Genomic DNA, 24,045 nt, shown 5'->3' on the forward strand with positions numbered 1-24,045 from the left:
ATTGATTCACAAGCTGATGAGAACTACAGGAACTTGTCTCTCAGTCGCTGCTTCCTGGCATGGGAAGCAGCTGGAAATCTGCTGTTTTCCTATAAAATGGATCCAGAGGTGCCCTTGCAAGGTTTTCTTTGTTTCCAGCTGCTCCTAGGCTGATGTGCTCTGCTGCTCAGGAAAGCCCTGCCTGCCAACACCTGCAGCAGACTTTGTGCCAGGGCTGTCAGGAGACAGCTCTGCCTCTCCCTTGGGGATGTTCAGCCTCTCCCTTGGGGATGTTCAGCCTCTGCTTTGGGGAGGTTCTGCCTTTCCTTTGGGGATGTTCAGCCTCTCCTTTGGGGAAGTTTGCCTTCTTGCAGGAGTAGTGTGTGTGTGTGTTGGTGCATCACCATGGAGATGAGGCCCCAGGAGCTGCAGGTTCAGCCTTCTCCAGGCTCACGTGAAGGAGGATGCACTAACGGGCTCCTCCTATTTAGGGAAAATGATTTCTTGGAGTAAATAAATCGTCAAAGAGCACTTGGCATCAGCCCAGGTGCTATTAAGGAGAAGATCTCTTGGAGCCAGAGCTGTGAGGCTCATGCAATATTCACTTACTTTGCTGTGCTCCACATCAGGCATTGCTGTTGTGCCCAACTCTGACTCACTGACCCACTTGTGCTTTTACTTACCCCGAGATAACAAAGCTCCTGTTGCTTTTCTCCTTTTTCCTGTTTCTCATCCTGTCATAACAGCACCTTCCTGCATCCCTTTCCTTGGCCACTGGGTGTCCAGGCTTTCAGTGCTTCCAGTGGTTACGAGGCTTCACTTCCATGGCTGCTGCTGCTTTGGCCAGGTTTGCAAAGGACATGCAAAGGCTGCAGTGAGCTCTCCCCCATGCACAAACACCTGTCTCTAGGTTGTGCCAGCACACCCCAAAACTCTGGTCATGCTGGCATTCTTGGGACATTGGGGACACTGCCCTTTCCATGTGCCTGGCCATGGCACACTCTTTCCTTGTCTAATTTCTACACAGAACCCTCCCAACCAGGTCTGGAGGAGCCCTGTGGCACCTCTCTGCCTCATTGCCTCCATGTCTCATTTCAGACTTCATCTGTAAACATCTCTTTGCCCTTGCTAAAAACGCTAATTGCTAATTTCCCTCTGCAGGAGTATTATTTAATTTGTAACAGTTTTAGGCCATTATTTGAAAAATCCAATATGAAGCTGTATTTCATTTACTGTAATGATCCACTAATGCAGGCATATTTCAAAGGCAGGCTATGCAGTACTGTGGGGTTTAATTAAATTTTGTTTTTCAAGTAAGCATCAATAGACAGACAATAACAAATGGTGGACAATATGCATACAGAACAAAGTCTCTTCATTTTCCTTTTCAAGACTGTGGAAGAGAAAATGTATAGCCCTTAAAATGGACTTGGCCTGCTCACAACTCTGCTTTAGTGTAGTTAACTCACTTCAGGAGGAGTATTTGCTTCTGACTTTGCCTTAATTAATTTTCTTGCTCTCTTCCTGCCCACAGAATAAACTGTTACACTGTGGAAAACTTCCAGCAGGAGCCGTGGGTGATCCAAGTGCTTCAGCAAGTTCTGGACATAGTTTTGAATGCTGTGTTGGTACCCAGTGTGTGATGGCTCCTCCACATGGGCCCTCCTCAGGGTGGCAGAACAGAAGGGCTGGGTGTGAGGTGTCTGTCTCTGGCAACTGGACATGGCACATGTCAGCCTTGGAAAGGGAGGGGAAAATGGTGTTTCTGCCATGCTTGTACTCCAATCAGGAATTAGCAAGTGGCTCTGCAGTGCATTTTGTTCCTTTTCTCCCAGCAAGCGTGGGGTAATCAAGTACAGAGTGTGTGGGGAAGTGTTCCATGTCAATAGGAGGCTTCTGGGAACCATCCTCTTACTCACAGCATGGCACTTGGACACCTGTTCCTGGGTAAAGAAATTTGTCAGTGCTGCTGTGAATGGGCTCCTTTGTTCAGATTTGAGGAGCAGGCTGAGATGGGGTGGCTGAGGCAGGTTTGGTTTCCTGCAGGTGTCTGGAGAATTGACCACTGTTCAGGAACAGAACCAGAGTTTGCTGAGGAACCTGATGTGAGTGTGACTCCCACTGCACTTTGATTCTCTCAAAGGCAGAGAGCTGAAAAAAAGCATTAATTTTTCAGAGGAAGAGTCTCCATTCAGAGATGTGAGTTCAAGCCATGTCCTGGGTTGATACCTAAAGCCTTCTCTGCTTAACCTGCCTTCAAAGGCTGAGGGCAAGGGCTGTGCCTGGAGCTGGCTCTGCTTGCCACCACTGAGCTGGGCTGGATCACAGTGCAGAGAGTGCTGGCTGGAAACTGGAGCATGCAAAGGCTGGATTCTGTGGGAGCCTGGCTGCTGATGTCTGTGCAGCTGTAAGTGCCTGGAAAGCATCTCTGTACATGACAGACTGGAGTCTGTACCCTCCTCCTCCTTGCCAGGATCTCTGTGTAACACTGCCCGTGTTCCAGGCACAGCCTGGGTTTGCTCCTTGCTGGAGCAGTGCTAGGAGTCCTTCACAGCTCTCCTGGTGCCTGGGCTGGCTGAGTCTTGTGTTCTGAGCTGGGTGAGAGGCTCCTGGAACAATGGATGGTCCAGGAGCCAGTCCCTGTGGCTGGAGAGGAGTCCTGGTACAGATAAAAGGGGTCTAAATATAGCTTGTCATCAGGCACCAGATGAGTGGTGCCTGACTCTTTAAATGAACTGGAAAAGCCCCACACAGCTGATGTTTGTACTGGCCCTGCTAATGCCAGGGGAATGCCCTGTGCCTGATTGCTTGTTTTTCCCTTGTTCCCTGGTTTAGGCTGCCACATTTCCCATTTGTTCACTTCTTTTTGTTGATAGGCAGTGATGAGGTTCTGTTGCTTTCTGGTAACTTGAAGCAACACCTCCAACTTCTCCTGTGCTTCCTTTGCACCTTCTGCCTTTCTCTTTGCCATGAACTAATCTCTGTCCAGCCAGGAACTCTTGCAGACTCACTTTTATGGGGCCATTATTCTTCATCTGTAGAAGGAGTGGCTTTCCTGGCTATGGCAGGGCTCAGGTGGAGATGGAGCCCACATCTGGAACATCTGGAGCAGCAGCTGGGCCCTGGGCTGAGGGATGTGCCCTCTGTGCAGACCAGGGAGTGCTTGAGCCTGGTCTTTGCAGGAGCAGGTGAGCAATTTGGGATCCTCACAGTACTGCTGGCATGATATACAGCCCACAGCAGTTTTAGGGGTTTGTTGTGCCCAGCAGGATCACAGACAGGGACATGCCCAGGCCCTGTGCTTCAGTGGTTCTTGCAGGACTGTGCAGCAAACGGGATCTGCAAGGGGCCTCAAGGCAAGGGCACAAACCCAATCATGGAAAGTGCAGTGGTGCTTGGGAGTGAACAAAAAAAAAAAAAAAAAAAAAAAAAAAAAAAGAAAAAGCCTCTAGGACTATTTAAAAGGAAAAAATAGTAATCTGTAGTTCAGTTTGAGGGAGTTCTTGTAGCAGGAGAGCATGTGCTGTCTGGGAGGGAAGAAGCCCTTGCTCAGACAAGTGATAATCCATTGCAGCCATTCCAGACACTTGACAGATACCAGCCTTCCTCAGGCCTCCCTGGCATCAGCGAGGTGCTGTGCCACAGCATGAGTGTGCAGGTTCTGGACTACATGGAGTGATAATTGAAACACCAAATCCTTGCTCCTAGCAGGAGCTGCTGGTGGCTGCCTGGCTGGGGTTGCTGATGTCTCACCAAAAAACTGTGCTGGGCTCCCCCAGCACTGGGGGCTGACAGTGGACACTCTCTTTCCTTGGATTCCTGCTCTAGAGTTTGGCAGCTGTCTGCTTCAGGGAGCACCGTGGCCTCAGAAGAGTTGATTTGATCTGACACATGACAAATTGTTTCTGCTGGAGGCTACTGGAGGCACAGGCTGTTTGCTGGCAGCCCTGGCTCTGCGGGCTGCCATGGGGAGGAAGGCAGAAGGATGTGCCTCCTCCTCCTCCTCTTGGCAAACATCAGCACAGGGAGTGTAGCTTTGGCCCCCCTGCCACCCCAGCCTCCCTTCTGCTGGCTGATAATGGTGCTGTTTGCTGGATTATTAATGATGTTTGTGTGCTGGGTGTGTCTGCAGGTGCTGGTTGTGGTTCTGTGGGCAGAGGAGAGCCTGTGTTCTGGAACCAGCCCCAGCTGCCATTAAAAACGCTTTGTTAAGTTCCTTTTTTTAGGACACCCTTTTAGCTCTGCAATGAGGAGCAGAATATTCCATTCCTCAGCAGAATAAAAAGTACATGTCCCTTGTGAGATAGTGTAAATACATTTTATCTGTTCTATTACCTGCAGTTTTCAGAATATGTCCCCTAAGCATTTTAATCTTGTTTTCCAGGGTTGTCTCAGAGTGAGGAATCGCTCCTATTTGCAACTTTGGGAATGATTACTTGTTCATTAATTTCTTCCCTTTCCTGCTGTCCATCTATTATTGCTTCCAAGAGAAAAAAAACCTCTCTGTAAATCTCCACCAAAGCAGGGCTGAGTGCCTGATGAGACAGAATGATGTGTGCTGCAGGGGGTGTTCCTGGGAGATCACCCTGGAGCTGTGGGTGTTGCTGCTGGGGTGCCCAAGTGATGCCTTTTCCTTGGTTTTAAAATTAAGAGCCAGACACATTAGAGGATAAAGGGTTTTTATCTGGGTATTTAATAAGGATCTTTATGGTGCAGCACTTCACCAAAGTGGAATGCCCCAAAATGCACACACATGGTAAATCACATATACAATTGATAGACCTTGCAAATTAGCATATTTAACAAAGATACCTCAATGAGAGGCTTGAATTAATAGTATAATATCTTTCTGTTTCCAAGTATTCCTGTCTAGATGGGCCTAATTTTAATTCTAGTTTGCAGGATGTATTTTAGAGGACCTTGGTTTCTCAGGACAGCGTAGGGCTTTCCAGCTTGCAAGGCCTTTAGGATGTTTGGTTTTCTGGCCTAACAGAATGCCAGGTTTATGCTAAATTATCAGACTTAAGGAATTACAAGTATGCATGTTAAGGCCACTGAGAATACATAAAAGATATATAAAAGAAAAGGCAAAAAATCATCATGGCATCACAGGTGCCTGGGCTGGCTCCCTGCTCCTTGGCCTGGGATGAACAAGCACGTGCCAGGGCAGGCAGGCACACCTGGAGCACACCTGGAGCACAGTGGGGAGGTCAGGGCAGCTGCAGCACACGAGCAGGGCTTTGCTCCTGCCGTGCTGTGCCTGCAGGGCTGTTATGAAACAGGAAGGAGACAATGCAGAGCAGTTCCTGCTGCCATGCTTTTGTCCAGCAGCTAAAAGCCAGTTCAGAGGGTTTGTGGAAGCCTTGTTTGCTTTGGTCTTTTTTTTGCTCTTTCTTTAAGTAGAGACTTAAAAGAGCTGGAGACTGGAGGCCAGTGTAATTATTATTTCTTCCTGAATAGCACAATAAATGTACCGTTTGTTCCATAAATGACAGGGTCCTTGCCTCAGAAAACATATGCAGCCTGTTCCCACTGCTGCTCCCTTTGACATGTGAGGAACTGCCCTGCCTGCCTCTGGGTGTGTGGAGATTTCTCACTCCCTCGCTGGGGTCGCTGCCAAAACTTGTCTTGACATGTGACGTGTGTGGTCACTGGAAGTCACTGGAACAGCCTGGATTCACAGAGCAGCTTCATTTAGCTGGCAGCTGATGGATGGAGAATGGCTGGGGATGAAATCTGTGTGCAGGAGGAGACAGCTGAGTTCTGTGGCCATCCTGGCAGAAGCTCAGGCACTCACAGACATGGTCTGGCAGTGCTGTGGTGGATGTGCCACGTCCTCACCTGCTGTGGCACTGCCAGGATGCTCAGGCAGCTGCTCAGGATGTTCTGGTGTCTCCCAGCAGAGGGGAAGGTGCTGCAGGTGCAGCTTGGATCAGAGCTGTGTGTGGGAACAGCCTGCTGCTCACTCTGACAGCAGATTTTGAGCTCTTGGCTTTGCCAATCACCTTACAGCAAACACCAGGACCTGGAGAGTGAAAGTCTCTGTGTCTTTGGGTGTCTGCAGAGCCAGGAGGTGCAGTGACAGCCAGGACTGTCAAAGGAAGAACCCTCCGTGGACCAGTGCTGCTCAGCTATTGAGACATGCCAATCCATGAAATGGCTCTTTGTAGGGTGTCTCCCAAAAAGGATTTTCCTTTTGAGTGTCTGGATCTCCTGCTGTTGGTCTGAGCTCCAGAAGAGAGTCAGTGCATTGACTGAAGGTACTGAGGTTACAAACAGAGTGATTGTCCCTTGGAAGGGATCACTGTGGAGGAAACCCACTCAGTCCTGGTCACGTCTCTGTTCTTGTCCTTCCCCAGCGCAGGTTTTGGAGTGCTGTGGTTGAGGGGCACTGGGATGGAGCTAAAGTACTGCTCCTGAGTGAGCCCACAGCTCTGAGGAGCAGGGAGTCTGGTCATGGAGGGACCTGTGGGCTGGGAGCTTTCCTCCCTCTTCAGTTCTGTGTCCATAACACAGCAGTTCAGATGTCTATGGGGCAGTAGGGGGTTCCTGTGAGAGGGGCTCTGTGGTGGTGCAGGCATTCATAGAAAGCTTTTTCAGAGCCTCTGCTGGGATTCACGAGACATTCACAGACAGGTTCTCCACTCAGCCAGCATTTTATCAGGATTTAAGGCTGAGGAGCTCTTTGAAGCACTGCTCAGTTTGTTCTGCCATGACAAGGTGGAGATGAGCGCTGGCGTGGCTTCCATTCCCCAAGGAAAAGGCTCTTTTGCACGGATCACAAGCTGTGACTCTGCTGCTGTTTGAAGAGACCAGAGGGATCTCAGATCCAGGCACTCAGTGCCACATCAGTGCCTCCCCTCTGAAGCTGGGGAGCTCCAGCTCCATGTCCTTCGTGTTGGGGCAGCACAAGGAAAGAAGGTTCCTGATCCAGGAGTGGCTGGGGGATCAAAGCTCTGCTTGGCAGAGGCTGATGAGGCAAAAAGCCAGGATGGCAGCAGGAAGGACACAAAGCCTGCAGAAGATCTGGGCCATCTGGTAATAGACCTGCAGAGGGGCCTGGGAGACCTTCTGCTCTGCTGGAGGAGTGGGGCCAGCACCTCCCCTTGAGGAGACAGACCTGCAGTGTTCTGGGCTTGACTGGAGCCATTCTGTTGTGCCTGAGGGATTGTTTAATTAAAAAGAATGCTGCACCATCACATTTCAACTGTTTTTCTCCATACATTGCTGCAAGTAACATCTAAAATAGCTCTAAAAGGCAACAAACCATTCCCCAAAGCAGGGGTAGCAGATGAAGAACAGGAGAGGGAAGGAATTATGTTCTCTTTTTTTTTTCATTTGCAGCCCTTGGGGCTGGTTTTAATTTAAATTTCCTTAGGAAAAGCCCTGCTGAAGAAATGCTGCCTGCAGTGGCTGGCTGTTCTGCTTTGGCTTTGTCCTAGAGAAGCTTTGATGCTTGGGGAGCAGGAGTTGCTTTTCAGTCTTGGTGGAAAATGCCTGGATAGAGGAATGGCAACCACCCAAGAGTCACTTCTGGATGATGGGACTGGCAGTCTCTCAGCTCTCCCTTTGTGCTCATTCCTGTCCCAGGGCTTATTTAATTGCTTAACCAAGTCATCCTTTGCAACCACTGAGAAAGGACCAGTGCAGGGAGGTAAAAAAACCAAACTTGCATCAAGCCTTTCATCCAAGCACAGGAAGATGTTGCTGCTGACCTCAGTGGGAGCAGCCTTGGTTGTAACTGTGGTGTCTGTGTTGGGAGTGGAGCAGCTGAGCCCCAGCATGGGCATTGATGTGTCTGGATTGATGCAGGGACTGGGGACAAAGCCAGGACTGGTCCTGAGGGAACCTGTGTGGCAGCAGGTTGTGTTCATCCCCAGAAAGCTCCTTATTCCCCTTCAGGGGATATTTGAGATTGGCTTGCTAGGGCTTTATTCCAGGATTTGGCAGCTCTTTACTGGGTTTTACCCACAAGGTGCATCCTAGTGGCCTCTCTGCCTTTTCAACTGGGAGCTTGCCACAAGACTGGAAGCATGTGGGAGCTAAGCCAGGGCTGGACATCCACCAGCCCATGCAATCAATCCACCAGCTGCTATGCCCTGTTATTCCTGACCACATGTCCAGAGCCCCACCTTTGCTGCCCGTGTGCCATCCTGCTCCCTGCTGCTCCCTGTCCCTGGGTTGTCACAGGGACTCAGAGCTGTTACCACCACCTGGTGCTCTGTGGAGAGGTGAGAAAATGCATTTTTCATAAAGCTCACAGCTCATGGCTCCTGGTGGATCAGCTGGGCAGCTGGAGGAGCCCTTTGTGTGCCCACTGTTGGGGTACATCTGTGCCAGGTGCTCTGCAGGGAGTGCAGGGGTTCCTTGGCTTGGGTATCCCCATGGGAAACCTCCAGGCTGAGCTGGGGCTGGGAGATGCAGCCACAGGGAGGGATGGTTTTACTGAGCAGGCAGAGTGGTGTGAGTGCTGCTGTGGGACTCGTGTGCTGGATCCATCTCTGCTGGATTTCTGTAACACTGAGCAGGAATTTTGCATGGTTTCTTAACCTCTTAATTGAGTTTCTTTACAGGGAAGCCAGCATCTGACAGGGGAAGGAGGTTGTTATTCCCTGTGAGTGCCACGGGTGAACAGCAGGAACTTGGAAAATACAAAAAGCTGTTTCCAGAGAGGCTGGGAATAAGCCAGTTAAATCTTTGGCAGTTCCTGGGCCCAGCTGCAGTGGGACATCAGGGCTCTCTGGGACCTTGTTAGTGCAGCCTGTGCTTTCTTGCCTGTTAGATTCTCCAGGCTTGGGAAAGCAGAGGGGATAAAAACACATGGAATGCTGGCAGACTCCTGGGATAGTGTGAGGCAAAGTGTCACCTTGCAAATAGGAGCTGCTGGAAAGGACAGATCTGAGTGGGGGCAGAAAACATCACTTATTGTATGTGCTGTGCATGGGAAATGGCAGCCAGAAGTGGGAGAAGGGAATAGGTATGGGCAGGATTTGGGGTGGTGGGGAGGTGAGGAGGAAGGGGGAAGCAGTTTAAGGTCAGGCACTGTGACAGCTTTTACCAAGATGTTTGTCCTGAGGGTCTCTGCACCTATCTCATTTCCAGGCAACTCCTAAAGCCCTAAATGGGTTTAAATCAGCACCAGCACTCTGGTGTGGGCTCAGAGGTCCCTGCCAACCCCAGAGCTCTGAGGAGCAGGAGTGTCATGTGGTGTGCAGGCAGAGCAGAGCCCTTTGAGAGCAGCTGCCAGAAATTCAGATAGATGTGCTGCTTATAAATAATAAATGATAAATTCAGCCTCTGATCTCCAAGGCACACTCTGCTTCTGCACACTGTGCTGGCAGAGAAGATCCCCCACCCTGTGCTGTCTCATGGAGGGTGAGAGGGATGCTGGGGAGGCAGCTGGTGGAATTGGGGCCGTGCTGAGCCCTGCTGGAGCGTGGCCCCTTGTGCCAGCAGCACTAATGAGCATGGCCCCTTGTGCCGGGGCTGCTAACGAGGGCAGCCCTGCTCAGCCTTCCAACCACCCAGGCACAAAGCTGTGCTCCTGCCCTCTGGAGAGCAGCATTCTGTGGGAATGCAGCCTGCTGAAGGAATTAATTAAGTCAATTTAAATGATAGACTGAATGATTCTCAGTATAAGAGCATGGTCAGGGTTGCTATGGCCGGGTAGAGGGAGAGATTCTGGCTTTGTGCAAGTGATGGACACAACTCCTCTGCTCTTGGGGGAGCTGTGGCAGTGCTGCTGAAGCTGCTGGTGCCAGGAGCTGTGCCCTGGTGCTGCTGGGCTCTCTCCTGCTGCTGGATCATCCCTGTCCTGCTCCTGCCACCTGGGTGGTGTCATGGCCAAGCTGCAGCTCCAGGGGCTGATGTGAGCTGATGGCTGCACAGGTAGCCTGCAGGGGTTATTAATATTTATTATTATTATTTGTTAGCAGCAGTTACAAAGGTTGCATGGGTGTTTGGTGGATGCCAAGCTCTGTAAACACGTGTTTGTGCCATGGTTATCCTGTCCCTCCACCCTGTGCCCTGTCACAATTCCCTCCTGTGGGCTGGTTTCAGTTTGGAACAGGGCTGCTTCTGCAGGAGCTTCTGCCCCGTTTATTCCTGCAATTCCTGCAGCCAGCCCAGTTTATTCCTGGACACCTCAAAGCCTGTCTTCCTCACTGTGTGGGCTCTCTGTAGGCAGCAAGGTGTGCCCACAACTTTTCCCTTTGGGTGGGAGTGTTTTTAACATGCCAGAGCAGGGTCCTAGTAGGAGTAAATGGTGAGGAGCAAGCGAGAAGAATAAATGTTTTTCTAAAAGCCATTTCATAAGAGACATGAATGGAATGATCTGTATGGCAGCTGAACCCTCTCCACTGATATCCTGGAGGTGGAAGGGTGCTTGCAAACAACAAAAACTCCTTGAGCTGCCTTACCTGGCTGGGGCCTGGTGCCCAGGTGGGACCCTCTGGCAGGGCTTGGGGCTCTCACTGTAGTGGGCTCCTGTGTAGGGCTGGGGATACCCATGGGGTGCTTTCCTGAGGACAGGAAAATGATGCCTTGAGAGGCTCTCTGGAACAGAGGCTGGGCAGAGTTAAAGGAATAAAATAAGGATTTATTAAATGCCCTTCAAAGGATTTATCTTGGGCAGTGCAAGACCTGGCTGTGGTTACACTCAGGATGGACCCAAGATGGACCCCAGGTCATGAGTTTTCACACTTTTATGTTTGGGTCCATTTCCATCTTGGGATTCATTGTCCAATTCCAGCTCCAGCTTCTGCAGTCCCATCCTCACACATTGCTCTCCTCAATTTGCTGTTTTTTTCACTTTTTGTGGCTGAAGCTGTAGTGGTGTCCTTGGTTCTGGGGTTGGAAAAGGATTGTTCTGTGTGACTGAGCTGGGAGGAGAACTTGCTGGCACTTTATGAAGTTCAGAGTTACATCCTAATTCAGAGTTACACACTAAAGCAGTACAGAATCTGGGAAATATGGAAGCTAAAACTTAAAGCATCACCTGGAGGAGCAGAGCTGCTGAGATCATCCTAGGCATTGACCTCAGGTGATGTGTGCAGGTTGTCCTGCTTGAAAGCACAGGACTGAGCAGACCCAGTTAGGGACTGGGCAAGGACATTGATCTGTGGCCTCCCAATTATCCTCTCTTTGCCCACTAGCTGTTTCTCCTAGGCAAGGCTGGATTTCAGCTCCAAACCTCCTTTCTGCTGTTGGTGCAGCTGTACAGCCATGGGGCAGGGACAGCTGACAGGGTCTCCCAAGGTGTCTGCAGCACACCAGCAAACAGGAGTGCTCCTCACAGACCTGGGCACCCTCTTGCTCAGAGGAGGGAAGTTGCAGGTCAGGCCAGCTAAATTTCCTTCTCTTTCTCCGTGGCACTGCACATCACTCACTCAGCCTGTCACCCTGGATGCCACCATCAGAAGGACATTGAGTGTGAAGGGGATCTCAGCTCACTGTGATGGTCCTGAGAGCCTCTGCAATCCCTCAGCCCTGTGCACAGCTGGCTGGAGATCACTCCCTGAGCTGCTGTTGCCCAGGAAACTTCCCCTTCAGCCGCAGAGGCTGTGGGTGATGCCATGGTTTGGGCCATGGATCAGCTGGAGGTGCCAGGGCTGTGCCCCTCGAGGGTTCCCATCCCTGCCCTGCCCTCATGCTGTGCTGCTGGTGCTCCCATTGCCATCTCAGTGAGGGGTGGCTGCATGGAAACCTGGCCTGAATTAATTCATCTTTTGAATTAAAGGTAGTTTAGCAAGGCTGCAATGCTGATCCTGCTCCCTCAGGTCATGGCTAGATGAAAACAAGCTTATTGTTGTTTATTCTTAGAGATAATTGGTATTTTTGTATCAGCACTGGGGTGGCAGCAGGACCAGGACAGTGACAGGACTGTCCCTGTGCTGGCACTGCTGAGGGACCTCCAATCCTGTGTCCAGTTCTGAGCTCTCATGGCAAGGAAGTCATGGAGGGGCTGGAGCATGTCCAGGGAAGGAGCTGGGAAGGGGCTGGAGAGTCAGTGCTGTCAGGAGCAGCTGGGAGAAGGCTCAGCCTGGAGAAAAGGAGGTTCAGGGGGGACTTCTCCAGGAGGATAGAGCCAGGAGTCAGGCTCTGCTCCCAGGGAACAGGGGACAAGACAAGAGAAAATGGCTCACAAGAGGGTCAGGGTGGGCAGAGCAGGAATTTCCCCATGGAAAGGGAGCTCAGGGGTTGGAACTGCCCCCATCCTGGAGGTGTCCATGGAATTCCTGGAAGTGGCACTGAGTGCTCTGGGCTAGGGACAAGGTGGGGATCAGGCACAGCTTGGACTCTCTTCCAACCTCAGTGATTCAGTCATTCTGTTTCCAGCTGGCTGCAAAGCCAGAGGCTGATGCTGAGCTGAGGAGCCCTGGGATGTCTGTGTGCTGTCCTGGAGCAGCAGCTCAGAATTCAGATGAGGCTCCAGAGGATGTGCTGGAGTGGCACAGGACAGGCAGCGTGGGCTCAGTGCCGGGACATGAAAGCACAGAGCCCTGCCAGCAGCAGGAGGCATTCATGAAATGTGCTGCTCTCTCTGGCTCCCTCTGAGCTGTCACCTGTGACTGTGCAGCTCCCTGGTGCTCAGCTCTGCCATCACTGGAAATGTCCCTGCTAATGGGGAGCACAACTCTGGGCTGTTTCCAACCAGGATTTCAGGAGCTGTGGAGCAGAACCTCCCAGCCAGCAACATCTCCTCCTCTGACAGGAGGGTTACTGCCAGCAGTGGGGACTTCTCAGAGCCCGACCCTTTGCTCTTTCCCTAGTGTCTCATTTTGTTTGACAAAAAAATATTATGAAGGAAAAAATCAGCCCTTTGTCTCTGTGCAAGGGGAATCTGTGCCTTTCCCAATCCAGGGTTTTGCTGCTGTATGTGGGTGCTGCCCCCAAAGATACCCTCAAATCCAAGCAAAATTCCCTGTGCAGGTGGGGTCACCAGGAGCACCCTTTCTGCTTTGCAGGCTGCAAGGTTTTATTTCTGAAAATCCATTGTGTCCAGAAATTCCGTGTGGAAATCCTCCGCTGCCCTCTGTGTGCTGGCTGTGAGATGTCATTCTGTGCTCTCCAGGAGCTCCAGGGCCCCTGCTGCACATGTTGGCTCCTCCTGCCTACCTGGGACCGAGGAAAAGTGCTAATTGTTGTGCAGATGTCATCTGCCAGGCAGGCAGGAGGCTGGAGGCTTGAAAGAGGCTGTGCTGTCATTTGCTACCAGCCTCCTCTTACACGTGAGCTCTATTTTTATTGGGAGTGTGCGTTTGCTTTCATCCACTGCTTTGTTGAATTTCTTTTTCTTTTTTTTCTTTTCTTTTTATTTCCAGGCTTGCAGATAAAGTTTGAGGGATACATCTATTTTTCATTATTCCAGTTTTGCTGCTTGTTTTATAACTGAAAAAAAACCCACTCGACCAAACCTGAAAACCTGTTCCCTGTGTAAAAAGCAGCAGTTTGTTCTGAGATGAGAGGGAACTGTGTGTTGTGGTCACTGCACTGAGGTCATGTCTGTGGCACTGTCCAGAAGGATGTGAAGATGAAGATCTGGGAGCAGAGGAGTCTGAGCTGTGCACTGTGCTCTGGGTGTTGGTTATAGCCTGGTTTTGCTTGGCCATGTCCCAGGAGAGAGATGGAGGCTTTGGCCACAGGTTGGCTTTTAAAAATAGGGAGCTTTTCTTCTACTCCAGCTGTGGTTTAATAAGGGCCTGTGGGTCCTTGGGGTGGTTCTTTGACCCTTTAGAAACAAGGAGACGCTGAAGGAGGAAAGGGGAGGTGATGCTTTCCTACACTGTGTGAGTTGAGCAGGGGAACTCACTGCTCAGGGATACTGTGGGTGGCAGAATCCCAGATCTGTTCCAAAACCAATTAATGGAAAAAATCCATTCATGTGGTGGAGGTGGCTCAGAGGTAGGCTGTTCAGGAAGGCCCTGGCTCAGGAGTTTTTTGGAAGATACAGATGTATATCAGATGTGCTGTTACCTCTGCTCCCTGTTCTGTCCCTCTCCTGTCCATCCTGCCCAGGGGGATGTGGTGGGTTCCTTTTTATTTTTCTAGCAAAAACCAAGCAGGGAGAGGAAGAAATAACAAAATGGAGTGGAGAGACAAGGCACCAGTGAAAGGGTGGAAGTAGGGGAGGCTTCCCTCCATGTCCCTGAAGGCTTCTGGGAACAGAGGCTCCGTGGTGGCAGGAGCTGCTGTGAGCAGGTTTTCTGCTTTGTGGCACAGAGTGGTTGCTTCAAGGAGGGAAAGCTCTGCTCTCTGATGGACAGCAAGGCAAGATATTTCGGACTGTGTGTAGGGGAGGAAATTCTTCAAAACCTGGATAGGAGTAGGAGCAGACTTGATGGAGGGATGAGTAATGAAGGAGTGTTTGAACGGAACTAATCAGTCCCATCTTCTTTCAAAAGACCTCATTTAGTTTAATTTAGCAGCAGTGTAAATTTAGAGCCAATCAAAGGAAACACTTGTGCAGCCTGTGTGCTGGCAGGCTCTGCTCTCCTGAGCCCAGCAGCGAGCTGGGGGCTGTAGGTGGATCCCAAACCTCGTGTGGCACTGGGGGCACATGTGTGCCTGGTCACACACCCAGGGTGGGCACCCACGGCAGCAGAGCCCTTTGTGTGACCCCTCTTTGGTCCAGCAGGTCAGGGTGGCTCTGTGCCATGCCTCTGCTCCCAGCTCCTGGCCCCACAGCTTTCCTCTGAGCAGCAGGGAAAGCCTTGTGCTGTAGGAACCACCAAGGAGACCTTGCTGACCTCTGCAAAATGTTGTTTTCCTCAAGAAAAACCTACATATGGATTAGGTAAACCCCTGATCCTTGGCCAGCTGGTAGTTTTGTTTAATTTGAATTAACGTTCAGAACGAGGCACAGGCAGAAAAAGCCTTCACGGGATTCCACTGCTTCTTATTTTCCCCTCTAGTTGTCATCCATGGCACCGACACGGTGATTTTAAACAAGTCTTGCAGGTCTCCTCATATTTTCCAGGAGAGATATTATCCCCTGTGGGGTCAGAATCAGGTGCTTGGCATTACCTGTCACAAAGCCCATTAGCAGTGAGCCTGGCTGTCCCCCACCAGCCCGTGTCACATCTCGAGGTGTTGTGCCTGCCGTGTCACACCCCTGAGCCCATCCTGCAAAGTGGCAAAGTGTTGTGCAAAGAGTCCTGAAACCTGTGAAAATGGATAGAAAAGTACTGTTGGGTTTGTTCTGCTTTGCTTTTCAGGCTGGTGGCAATGCCTGGGCTCCTCTCCACCACAGCCAGGGTCAGCCTGCTGGTGCTGCTGGGTTCCCTGCTCTTCTCCTGCTCCAGCCTAAGCCACAGAGTGCCTGTAAGTTTTGGCTGATCCTACTTAATAAACATAAATTTATTAAAAACATACATGTTTTTTGCCTTTAAAGAAATGCCCATTGCTCTTTAGGAAACCTCTTTCTCCTGCTTGAGTGAAGAAAACAAACCAAAAAGGTTCTGCTGATTTTTGTGTGAATGAAGAATCACTTGTGTGGTGCTAGAAATGTTAATGAAAATGGGGCATTGCAAAGCAATTGTGGCCAGGCAGTGACAGCAACACTTAAATGAACCAAGTCACATCCTTTTATCCTTACTGAGCATTTAAACCCCAGCTCTTTTCCTGAGCAGAGCTGGTAAACATCAGCTGTCTCCATTATATGTTTGAACAGACCCAGCACTGGGAGGCCTGGTGGTAAATTTACAATAGCCTGTATCACTAACTCCCTCTTGGATAATCACAGAGCCCTGGAAATCAGCTAAGTAATAACTGCTCCACTCACTCCTCTTTAGTCCTGTTGAGTCTTGGCTGGGAAAATGTTAACATTGATTTTCATCTGCAGAACCTGGGCTTTTATGGCTGTGATTGTTCCTGAGCTTTAACCATTTGTTACAATTTGAACAATTCCAAGCCCCTGTTGCACTCAGCAAAAGCAGGAGTTAAGATCTGGCTTCTCGTGCATTTTCTGAAATTGCAGTCCCTTTCCACAGCTGAAATAAAAACATTCTGTAGGTTTGTCAGCCATCTTTGTGTGTCACCACAAGTGTGGAATTGTGGAATTTTTTAGGCTGGGAGAGACCTTTATGATCACTGAGTACAACCTTTACCCCAGCCCTGCCAGGGCCACCACCAGCCCATGTCCCCAAGTGCCACATCCACACTGCCGTTGCTACTGTGCCTGTTTTGCTCAGGTTGACATTTTCTGCTGCTCATAAAGCATCCAAATTCTGACAGAAAATGTGCATGAATTTTTTTCCAAAGAGTGGAAGAACTGAAGGCAGAACATGTCCCAGAATTTCCAGTTCACCTCTGAATTTATTCACGTTTTTTCCCTGTGAAAACATCCTAAGGATTAATATCCAAACACTTCATGAAGTGAGCTGTAACTCTATTCTAATTGCCAACAATTAGGACTAATCATTCCCTGTAGGGTGGTTATCTCAAATTCTTCAGTGGTGACTGAATTGGTGATCTGAGAAGCTGAAAATATTCCCTTCAGCAGACACTGAGCTGTGGGGATTGTGAGCCTGGACCAGTTCCTCTGTTCCTGCTGGAAGCAAAGCAGCCAGAGCCAGGAGTCAGAGCCGGTGTGGACAGTTCAGGTCATTAACTGTGCACTCCTCTCCAGAGTTCTTTTATCCCACCAGCTCCCTGGGGAGGATTTCCATTGAACAGCAAGGTTTTCCTCACAGCAAGGATATTTTTTTTCCGTGTGATGTAGTTAATTTGCTAGGTTTTTTTATACTTGTATTTGGACTACTGTTTACTATATTAGAGGGGTTTTATTTGCTTGGTTTGCTTGATGGCAGCGCAAGTGTTACAGTTATGAATGATTTGGGTAATGCTGTTTATGGTAAGATTTATTTTTTGGTTTTGTGCTTATTTATAGGTGGCATTTTTACTTTGATGGCTTGAGGCATTATGGGTTTATTGAGCTAGGAATAACTTTTTTTATGTTTTTAATTTAAGTTTATTTTTGAGACTTTTATTTGTGCAGCTTGATTTACTTGCTTGTTGTGCTTGTGTTTTTTATTAGTTTGATTTTTGGGAACATGGGTATTTACATGACGGACTTTTATGGGGAGCTTTTTTATTTGAGTGGCAATGTTTTTTTACTTATTAGCAGTTTAGATTGGTTTTTTTTACGTTGTTAGTTAGCTTTTTTTTACTTTTTTAGCTAACTTTACAGAGCATTGGCTACTATTTACGAATTAGTGTAAAGGTAGAGCTTTGGTTATTTTTTTTTTTAGCAATGTTTAAGGCTAGCTGAACAGCTTTGAGTTTTGTAAGTTGATTTGATTTACTTTTTTTTTGGTAGCTTGTGCAACTTGTTGTGTGGGGCTTTATACGGCAGCTTTTTACTTTTGGTTTATTTTTACAATGTGGCAGGAACTGTTGGTGAAAAGGGCGCAGCGTGTTTTATTTGCTGGCAGTTGGTTGTATGGTGGAGCTTTTTTAGCTTGGGTTACTTGGTTTTGCTTTTTTTTATTAGAGAGACTAAAATTTTTACTTTTTGGCTAGTTTGTAATTATTTTTAAAATTTTAGGGCGATTTGGGTTATTAATATGGGCGTGCTGCGTGATGAGGGCAATTTATTTGCTTTATGTGGCGTTGGTGGCGTGGTGAGTAGAGGGAACTTTTTTATTGAACATTTACTTTAGCACTGGTAGTTGGGGTGCTAGGAGAAGCTGTGCTTTTGTGCTAATTACTTTTGAGGCAGCTTGAACTTTTTTATAGGCAGCTAAGATTTTTTTTTTTGTGGGAGTGTAGTTGGCTTTGGACTTTTTGTAGCTTTTGCTTTAGAATTTTAGGGGTTGGCTTTAGGTTTTATTAGGTACTTTTTGCTACAGGCTTTAAGACAAACTATGGTTTTTAGCTGCTGAGTAAAGTATGTTTTTTACATTTGGTTTTTTTTTGACCGGGCTAAGGGCTACTGCATGGGCAATTTTTTGTTTAATTTGAGCAAAGGTTTGCTGCTGTTTAGGGCTTTAGTGGAAATTATTTTTTTTGCGGGTAATAAGGTAAAGAGGGCTTACAATTTGGCTGTACTTAGGAATGTGCATTTTTTAAAAACTGATGGCACTTAGAAAAGCTTGTGGTTTTTTTTTGTTAGTAGGTGGGGATATAGCTGTAATTTTGTTAATAATATTAGTAGGAATTTGACGTTGTTTATTTTGCTATTTTACTTTTAGGAATTGAATTTTTTGAGCAGGTTTTTTAATTTTCATAAAGACTCTTCAAGTCTGGAAATAGATATTTATATGCAGAGCATCCAAATTCTGACAGAAAATGTGCATGATTTTTTTTTTCCAAAGAGTGGAAGAACTGAAGGCAGAACATGTCCCAGAATTTCCAGTTCACCTCTGAATTTATTCACGTTTTTCCCTGTGAAAACATCCTAAGGATTAATATCCAAACACTTCATGAAGTGAGCTGTAACTCTATTCTAATTGCCAACAATTAGGACTAATCATTCCCTGTAGGGTGGTTATCTCAAATTCTTCAGTGGTGACTGAATTGGTGATCTGAGAAGCTGAAAATATTCCCTTCAGCAGACACTGAGCTGTGGGGATTGTGAGCCTGGACCAGTTCCTCTGTTCCTGCTGGAAGCAAAGCAGCCCAGAGCCAGGAGTCAGAGCCTGGTGTGACAGTTCAGGTCATTACTGTGCACTCTCCAGAGTTCTTTTATCCCACCAGCTCCCTGGGGAGGATTTCCATTGAACAGCAAGGTTTTCCTCACAGCAAGGATATTTTTTATTTTTTTTTCCCTGCTGTTCTCTCCTTTTCTTCCCTTGGTGGAACATCAAACCCCTTGTGCTGGCTGCTCTATCCCACAGCTCTGCCAGCCTCGTGCTGCACTTGCCATGGAGGTGGTGAATAAATCCCTAATCATTGTTTTAAAAGACTTGGAGAACACTGGGAGAGGGTGGAGAAGAGGATCCTCACATTTATATCATGTGGGCAACTCGGTGTGTTTTTTCCCCGTGTCCTATTTTGGAAATAGCTGAACTATTTTAGCTGAAATCTTCTCCAAGCCTGAAATAAGTGCATTTAAGAAAAAAAAAAAAAAAGGAAAAAAAAAAGAAAAAACCCAACAAAAAAAACCCCAAACCAACCAACAAGCCTTGAGGCATTCCACTCGTGTGCAAAATTTCAGCTGAAAAAGTTAAAAGTTTGACATATTTTTAGGCAAGGTAAAATGGGGTCTTACAATGTTACACAACCCTAATAATAGCCAGGGCTCCTGCCTCTGACTGAATACAGGTGAGGCTCTGTGAGAGCTGGTTTGAAGCCTGCAACCTGCTCTGGAATAGGAAATAAGCTGCGTTGCTTTGTTCAGCACAAATGTCATGCTAGTTATGCATGTTTAACCTTTAATATACTTTAAATCTAAATTTAACCATGTGGAAAGAATCTCGGATGTCAAAAAAAAAAAAAAAATCTGCTGGCGAGGGAAAAAATTTTGTATTCTCAGCCAGCACTAAATTACCCAGATGCAATTGCTAATGAGCTGAATCTCTTCTCTCCAAAAGGAGTTTGCCCTTACAAAAATAGAAGAGAGCGACATAAAAGATGCCAGTGGGAAGGAGCCGGTGACAGAGGATGACGCTGATCCCGAGGACCTGGAAGTGTTTCACCCCACGGATCAGTGGCAAACCCTGCGTGCAGGTAACTGCTCTGGCTAATTTTAGATCCCTCTGGAAGCCACCTGGCAGCACTGACAGAGCCTTGCAGCCACTCCAAGCTGTTTGTTCCCATGACAATGTGTGGTGTTCACTTGGTTTTTGCTGGTTTGCTGGTGTTCACTCACAGAGAAGGGCTCGGTGACCTGGTGCAGGGGATGGAGGCTGTGGGGAAACATCCAGCGAGGGGAGTTGTGGCTCTGGGGCTTTTAGGGCAGGAGGAGTGGGATGCCAGCCCCTTGTGACAACCCCCAGTGTCTGTCACTGCCTCCCCAGCCCCTTCTCTCTTCGTTTGTCCAGGGCCAGGTTTTATAACATTTGCTGGCACGTGGATTCCCAGGTCTGCTGTGTCCCAGTGTGGAGCTGCTCAGTGGAAGCTGATTAGGAGCTGTCACTGGAGCACTGCACAGCTTTTTAACAATGGCTTTTCTGTTCCTCAGCTGTTTGAAAGCTATAGCTTTTATTTCCATCCGTGCAAACCACAAAAACCTCTTCTCTTTCTTTGGGTTGGTGTCTTTCATTAGACGTGCCTGGGACTCTGTGGTGAGAGGAGCCCAGCAGAGCAGCTTGGCCTCCGTGTGCTGGGAAGGCTCTGGAAGAGCCAAACCCATTCAAACACACCCTGATGCACATGTGCATACATATTTCAACAATTAGCCTGGCTTTGGGGTCCTGAATGAGCTGTTTAACCCACTTGTGCCTTGGTGTCCTCATGCATATGCAGGTGTAATACCTTCCCACCTCACAAGGGTGAACTAAGTAGTAATTAATTTTTATAAAGTGTTCTGAATTTAAGAGCTTTATCCTGTGCTTGGTATTATCATTGAATGAATAAGTATGGGTTCCATTTGTCTTGAAATTTCTGCCAGATATAGCAGAATGACTTTTCCAAATGTAAATCTTTGTATAACGTGAATGGCTCCAAAAGCCCCTGTGTTGCACAGAGCTGCAGTGTACACTTATATTCCATTTCTGTACCATTATGTATGGAAGGCATGTGGTGTCCCTGCTCATTATTCAGCCTGGCAGATCCCCACCAGCTTTGTTGGAGCAGAACATGTACACACTTGCAATCATTAGAAACCTCATTGCAGGGTTTGTTCACAAGCATCTTCACTGCTCAGGTGCCTTATTCCACTTTGTTTTTGTAGTTATTCCATGTTGGGCACATGCAGTGGAAGTGGGGAGCTTGTCAGTATTCACAGAGGAGAGTCATTTTGGTTACTCTTGTAAAGACTTAAATGGTGTCCTGCCTCATGCTCTGGCTGCTGCAGATCCCAGCACTGGGTATGTGGCACAGAGAGGAGCCTGCCTTTTTCTCCTGCTGCCAGCCTGGGTCTCTGTCTCCTGGGGTTCCTCTGGAGTGAAATCTCAGTGAGGATTGGCACTCACACCTTTGTCAGGAAAATGAATCCACAAACACTAGAGGTTTATGCCCAAAAAGGAGACAGATGAGTCATTTTACTTTATTCAAATAAAGGGAGAGGCCATGGGGCATTCCCCTGGGGTCTCTCAGATTTTTGGAGGATGCAGCCTCCTTTTTATCCCATTTTCCTGGCTGCATTTCCCTCTCTCTTTCCCCATTGGCTGAGGTACTTGAGAGACACAGACTTCCCAGAACACCTGATATCTAAGATTCCCCTCTAATGTATAATGCCCCCTTTTAATTTTTAATTCTTATAGAATTCATGGGTTTTCCCCATTACTTCTTTCATCTTTCAATATCCAATTTCATTTACCAGCAAGCCTACAATTTGTAAAGGCAAATATCTTTTTCCATTCATCAATTAGTGGAATCCATCCCATTGTTTTTTATCTCTCAGTGCTAGTCTTACCCACCAGCAGAACCACAGCTTGTTTGTAAAGACAAATCCCTCATTCCTCTCACCTTCAGCATGTGTCAGGCTGGGGACCCTGGTGCCAGCATGAGCCCATCCCCAGCCCTGGCCCTGAGGCTTTCCCAGCTCTGTGCTGGGCAGGAGCTGCCCTGCACAAGGATGCTCCTTTTGGTCCTTGCAGCAGAGCCATGCACCTTGGCAGTGTCTCACCCACTGGTTCTGCTTCTTGCCATGCTCTCCATGAGGTTTTACTCCCTGGCAGCTGAGCAGAGCCTGGCTAGGCTGGCTCAGGAGTTTGCCTTCTGCTGCCCATCTCTCCAGGACACCCCACTCCTGTTGTATCCCCGTGGCAAACTGGGCCAGCCTCTCTGGGGGAAGGAAATGTCTGAATTTAAAATCTGGATCTGCAGTTCTCAGCACTGGGAGGGAGCTTGGAGCTGTGTTTCCCCCATCTCACTCCTGTTTCAACTTGTTCTGAGCTCACACAGGACTTTTGTGCTTCTCTACAATGGTGCAGCAGCTCATCTTTTATAGATGTATTTCCAGTTTTCCTCTGCTGAGTTTCTAGTTCCCCATTGCTAATTGCATCAATCCACATTTCCACCGAGGCTGCAGCAGTGTCATCAACCTGTAACCTGTCAAATCCCCCCCAAATTCAATTGTTACTGTATCTGCAACGCTTTGGGCACCTGTTCCTCGCTGTCTACAGGGTGAGCTGGGTTTTGATCAAGTGCTTCCTTGCACTTGGAGCACACTTCAAGCTGCTGGAGGTGGCTGGATGCAAACACAGAGAGACAGTTGCCCTAAGAGCTGTGCTGCCTGTAATCTGGAAGCAAGATCAGTTGTCTCTTCTGCCAGACAGCCAGAGCTGACGGCTCTGGGAAGGTTGGTGAAACTTCCCAAAGCCCTTTAACACTTGGTTAGGCATTGCTTCTTTCTCACTTGGCACTAAATAATGCACCAGGTGCAGGGCTCAGGCTGGAAGGTGCCTCTGAAAGGCTCCCAGCACCTCTGCTCTTAGACTTTTGGCATCACCTGTGGGGCTTTTCCCTCTGTCTGTGGTTGGACTCCACAGGAACCTGCAGGTTTTTTGGGGGTTGTGAGTTTTAGTGAGTGAACCTCTTTTTACTTTTGTTATTTGAACACCAAATTTCCCAATATTTTTTTAAGCATTCCTGATGATGACTGAAATTTGAGCTGCTCTAGTTGTACCACTGAGCAGCAAATTTCCCGTCCTGCATTAGGGTGGGACATTTTCCACCCAGCAGTGGCTCCTCTGGGAAGACTTTGCTGTGAAGATTCAGAAAAAGGATATAAGAGGCAGGAGTTGAATTGGGAAAGGAAAAGGGTGTTAATCACCCCCAACAGTGATGAGTAGAGAGCTGGGGCTGCACAGGGCTCTGCTCTGCCCACCCCTGTGGGCAGCAGCACTTTGCTGCTCCCTGATGTAGCAGAAACCCTCTGGCAAGTTTTCCAGCTGACAGTTGGGAGTTAATGAGTCCAGTTTCCAATCCAGATGGACAAGTGAGAACCTGCTCTGCCCAAAAATATCCAAATATTTACAGATTGCTCTGCAGTGGGGCAGAGCAGCTGCCTGCAGACTGGAGGGATGGAGCAGAGCCTGGCACTGGGACTGCCATGGATCTCTGGGGTTTGCATGGATGTCTCAGGGCAGAGCTGGGAGCTTGGCTGCACCTTCAGCTGTGGTTAAAGCTCTGCCTTGCAGAGCTGAACCTGCAGTGACTCCCCAGTGTTTGTGCTGCCCAGAATAATTTCCTGAAGTGCCTGATTCCATCACAGTTAAAAACCAAGGAGCCATAGCTGCTGCTGCTGCTCAGGCTGCCAGAGTGAAGCTGATGTGAACATGCTGTTGGTGCTGCTTCTGCAAAGATGAAACCATCTTATGTTCAGCAGGGAGCCAGTGATACATTGCTTGGCATTTAAATATCCATGGCTGCAGCTTCCAAGCATCCTCAGGCTATCTTTGCTGCTCCTGCTTGTCACAGGTCTTCTCCTGTCTCATTTGCTGCTCAAACAAGGTTTTTCACCTGTGGGAACACAGATCTCAAGGCAGCCACACTGGGGAGGTGTTTTCAAGGCTGCTTTGGAGGACTTGCTGTGGAGAGAACAGCACTGAGGATGGGGAATGGCTCAGTCCAGTTCCATTGCCCAGGAGATTTTGCTGACCAGATGAGCCAGCACTGCTTTAAGCTGAGAAAAGGTTCTTAAAGCTGGGGGAGGAAGGAGGCAGGAGGGACTCCTTGGGCTCAGGAGTCCTGTCCCACAGCCTGTGGTGGCTGCTGAGGGTCCCTTACACCTGGTCTGTGTGTCCTGCTGCTCTCTGGGATGTCCTGAGCTCAGCACCCCTTCTAATTGCTTTGCTGAACTAATCACTGTCCAAACCATTGGCTTTGCACTGACCTGGACCTAATTCTGCCAGTGGTGGGCAGGTCTCTGAAATATTTATGGCAGCACAGTCAAGGGAGGGCTGTGAAATACAGAGTGAAACCACCAGGGTCTGCTCGTTTTTGCAAAGTTTGACATGT

At 48.5% G+C, this 24,045-nt stretch overlaps 1 protein-coding gene across 1 annotated transcript in view; it reads left to right on the forward strand.

Annotated features, from left to right (window-relative positions):
- LOC306815275 (nucleotide exchange factor SIL1-like) overlaps positions 1 to 24,045 on the forward strand; it is a 52,939-nt gene that overhangs the window by 6,194 nt on the left and 22,700 nt on the right. The window contains exons 2-3 of the mRNA XM_079331864.1: positions 15,195 to 15,300; positions 19,512 to 19,647. Coding sequence (XP_079187990.1) covers positions 15,205 to 15,300; positions 19,512 to 19,647 — 232 coding nt within the window. The 5' untranslated portion in view covers positions 15,195 to 15,204. The remainder of the gene's footprint in view (positions 1 to 15,194; positions 15,301 to 19,511; positions 19,648 to 24,045) is intronic.

The sequence above is a fragment of the Erithacus rubecula genome (genome assembly GCF_903797595.1).
Source record: "Erithacus rubecula genome assembly, contig: scaffold_112_arrow_ctg1, whole genome shotgun sequence".
NCBI classification, from domain to species: domain Eukaryota; kingdom Metazoa; phylum Chordata; class Aves; order Passeriformes; family Muscicapidae; genus Erithacus; species Erithacus rubecula.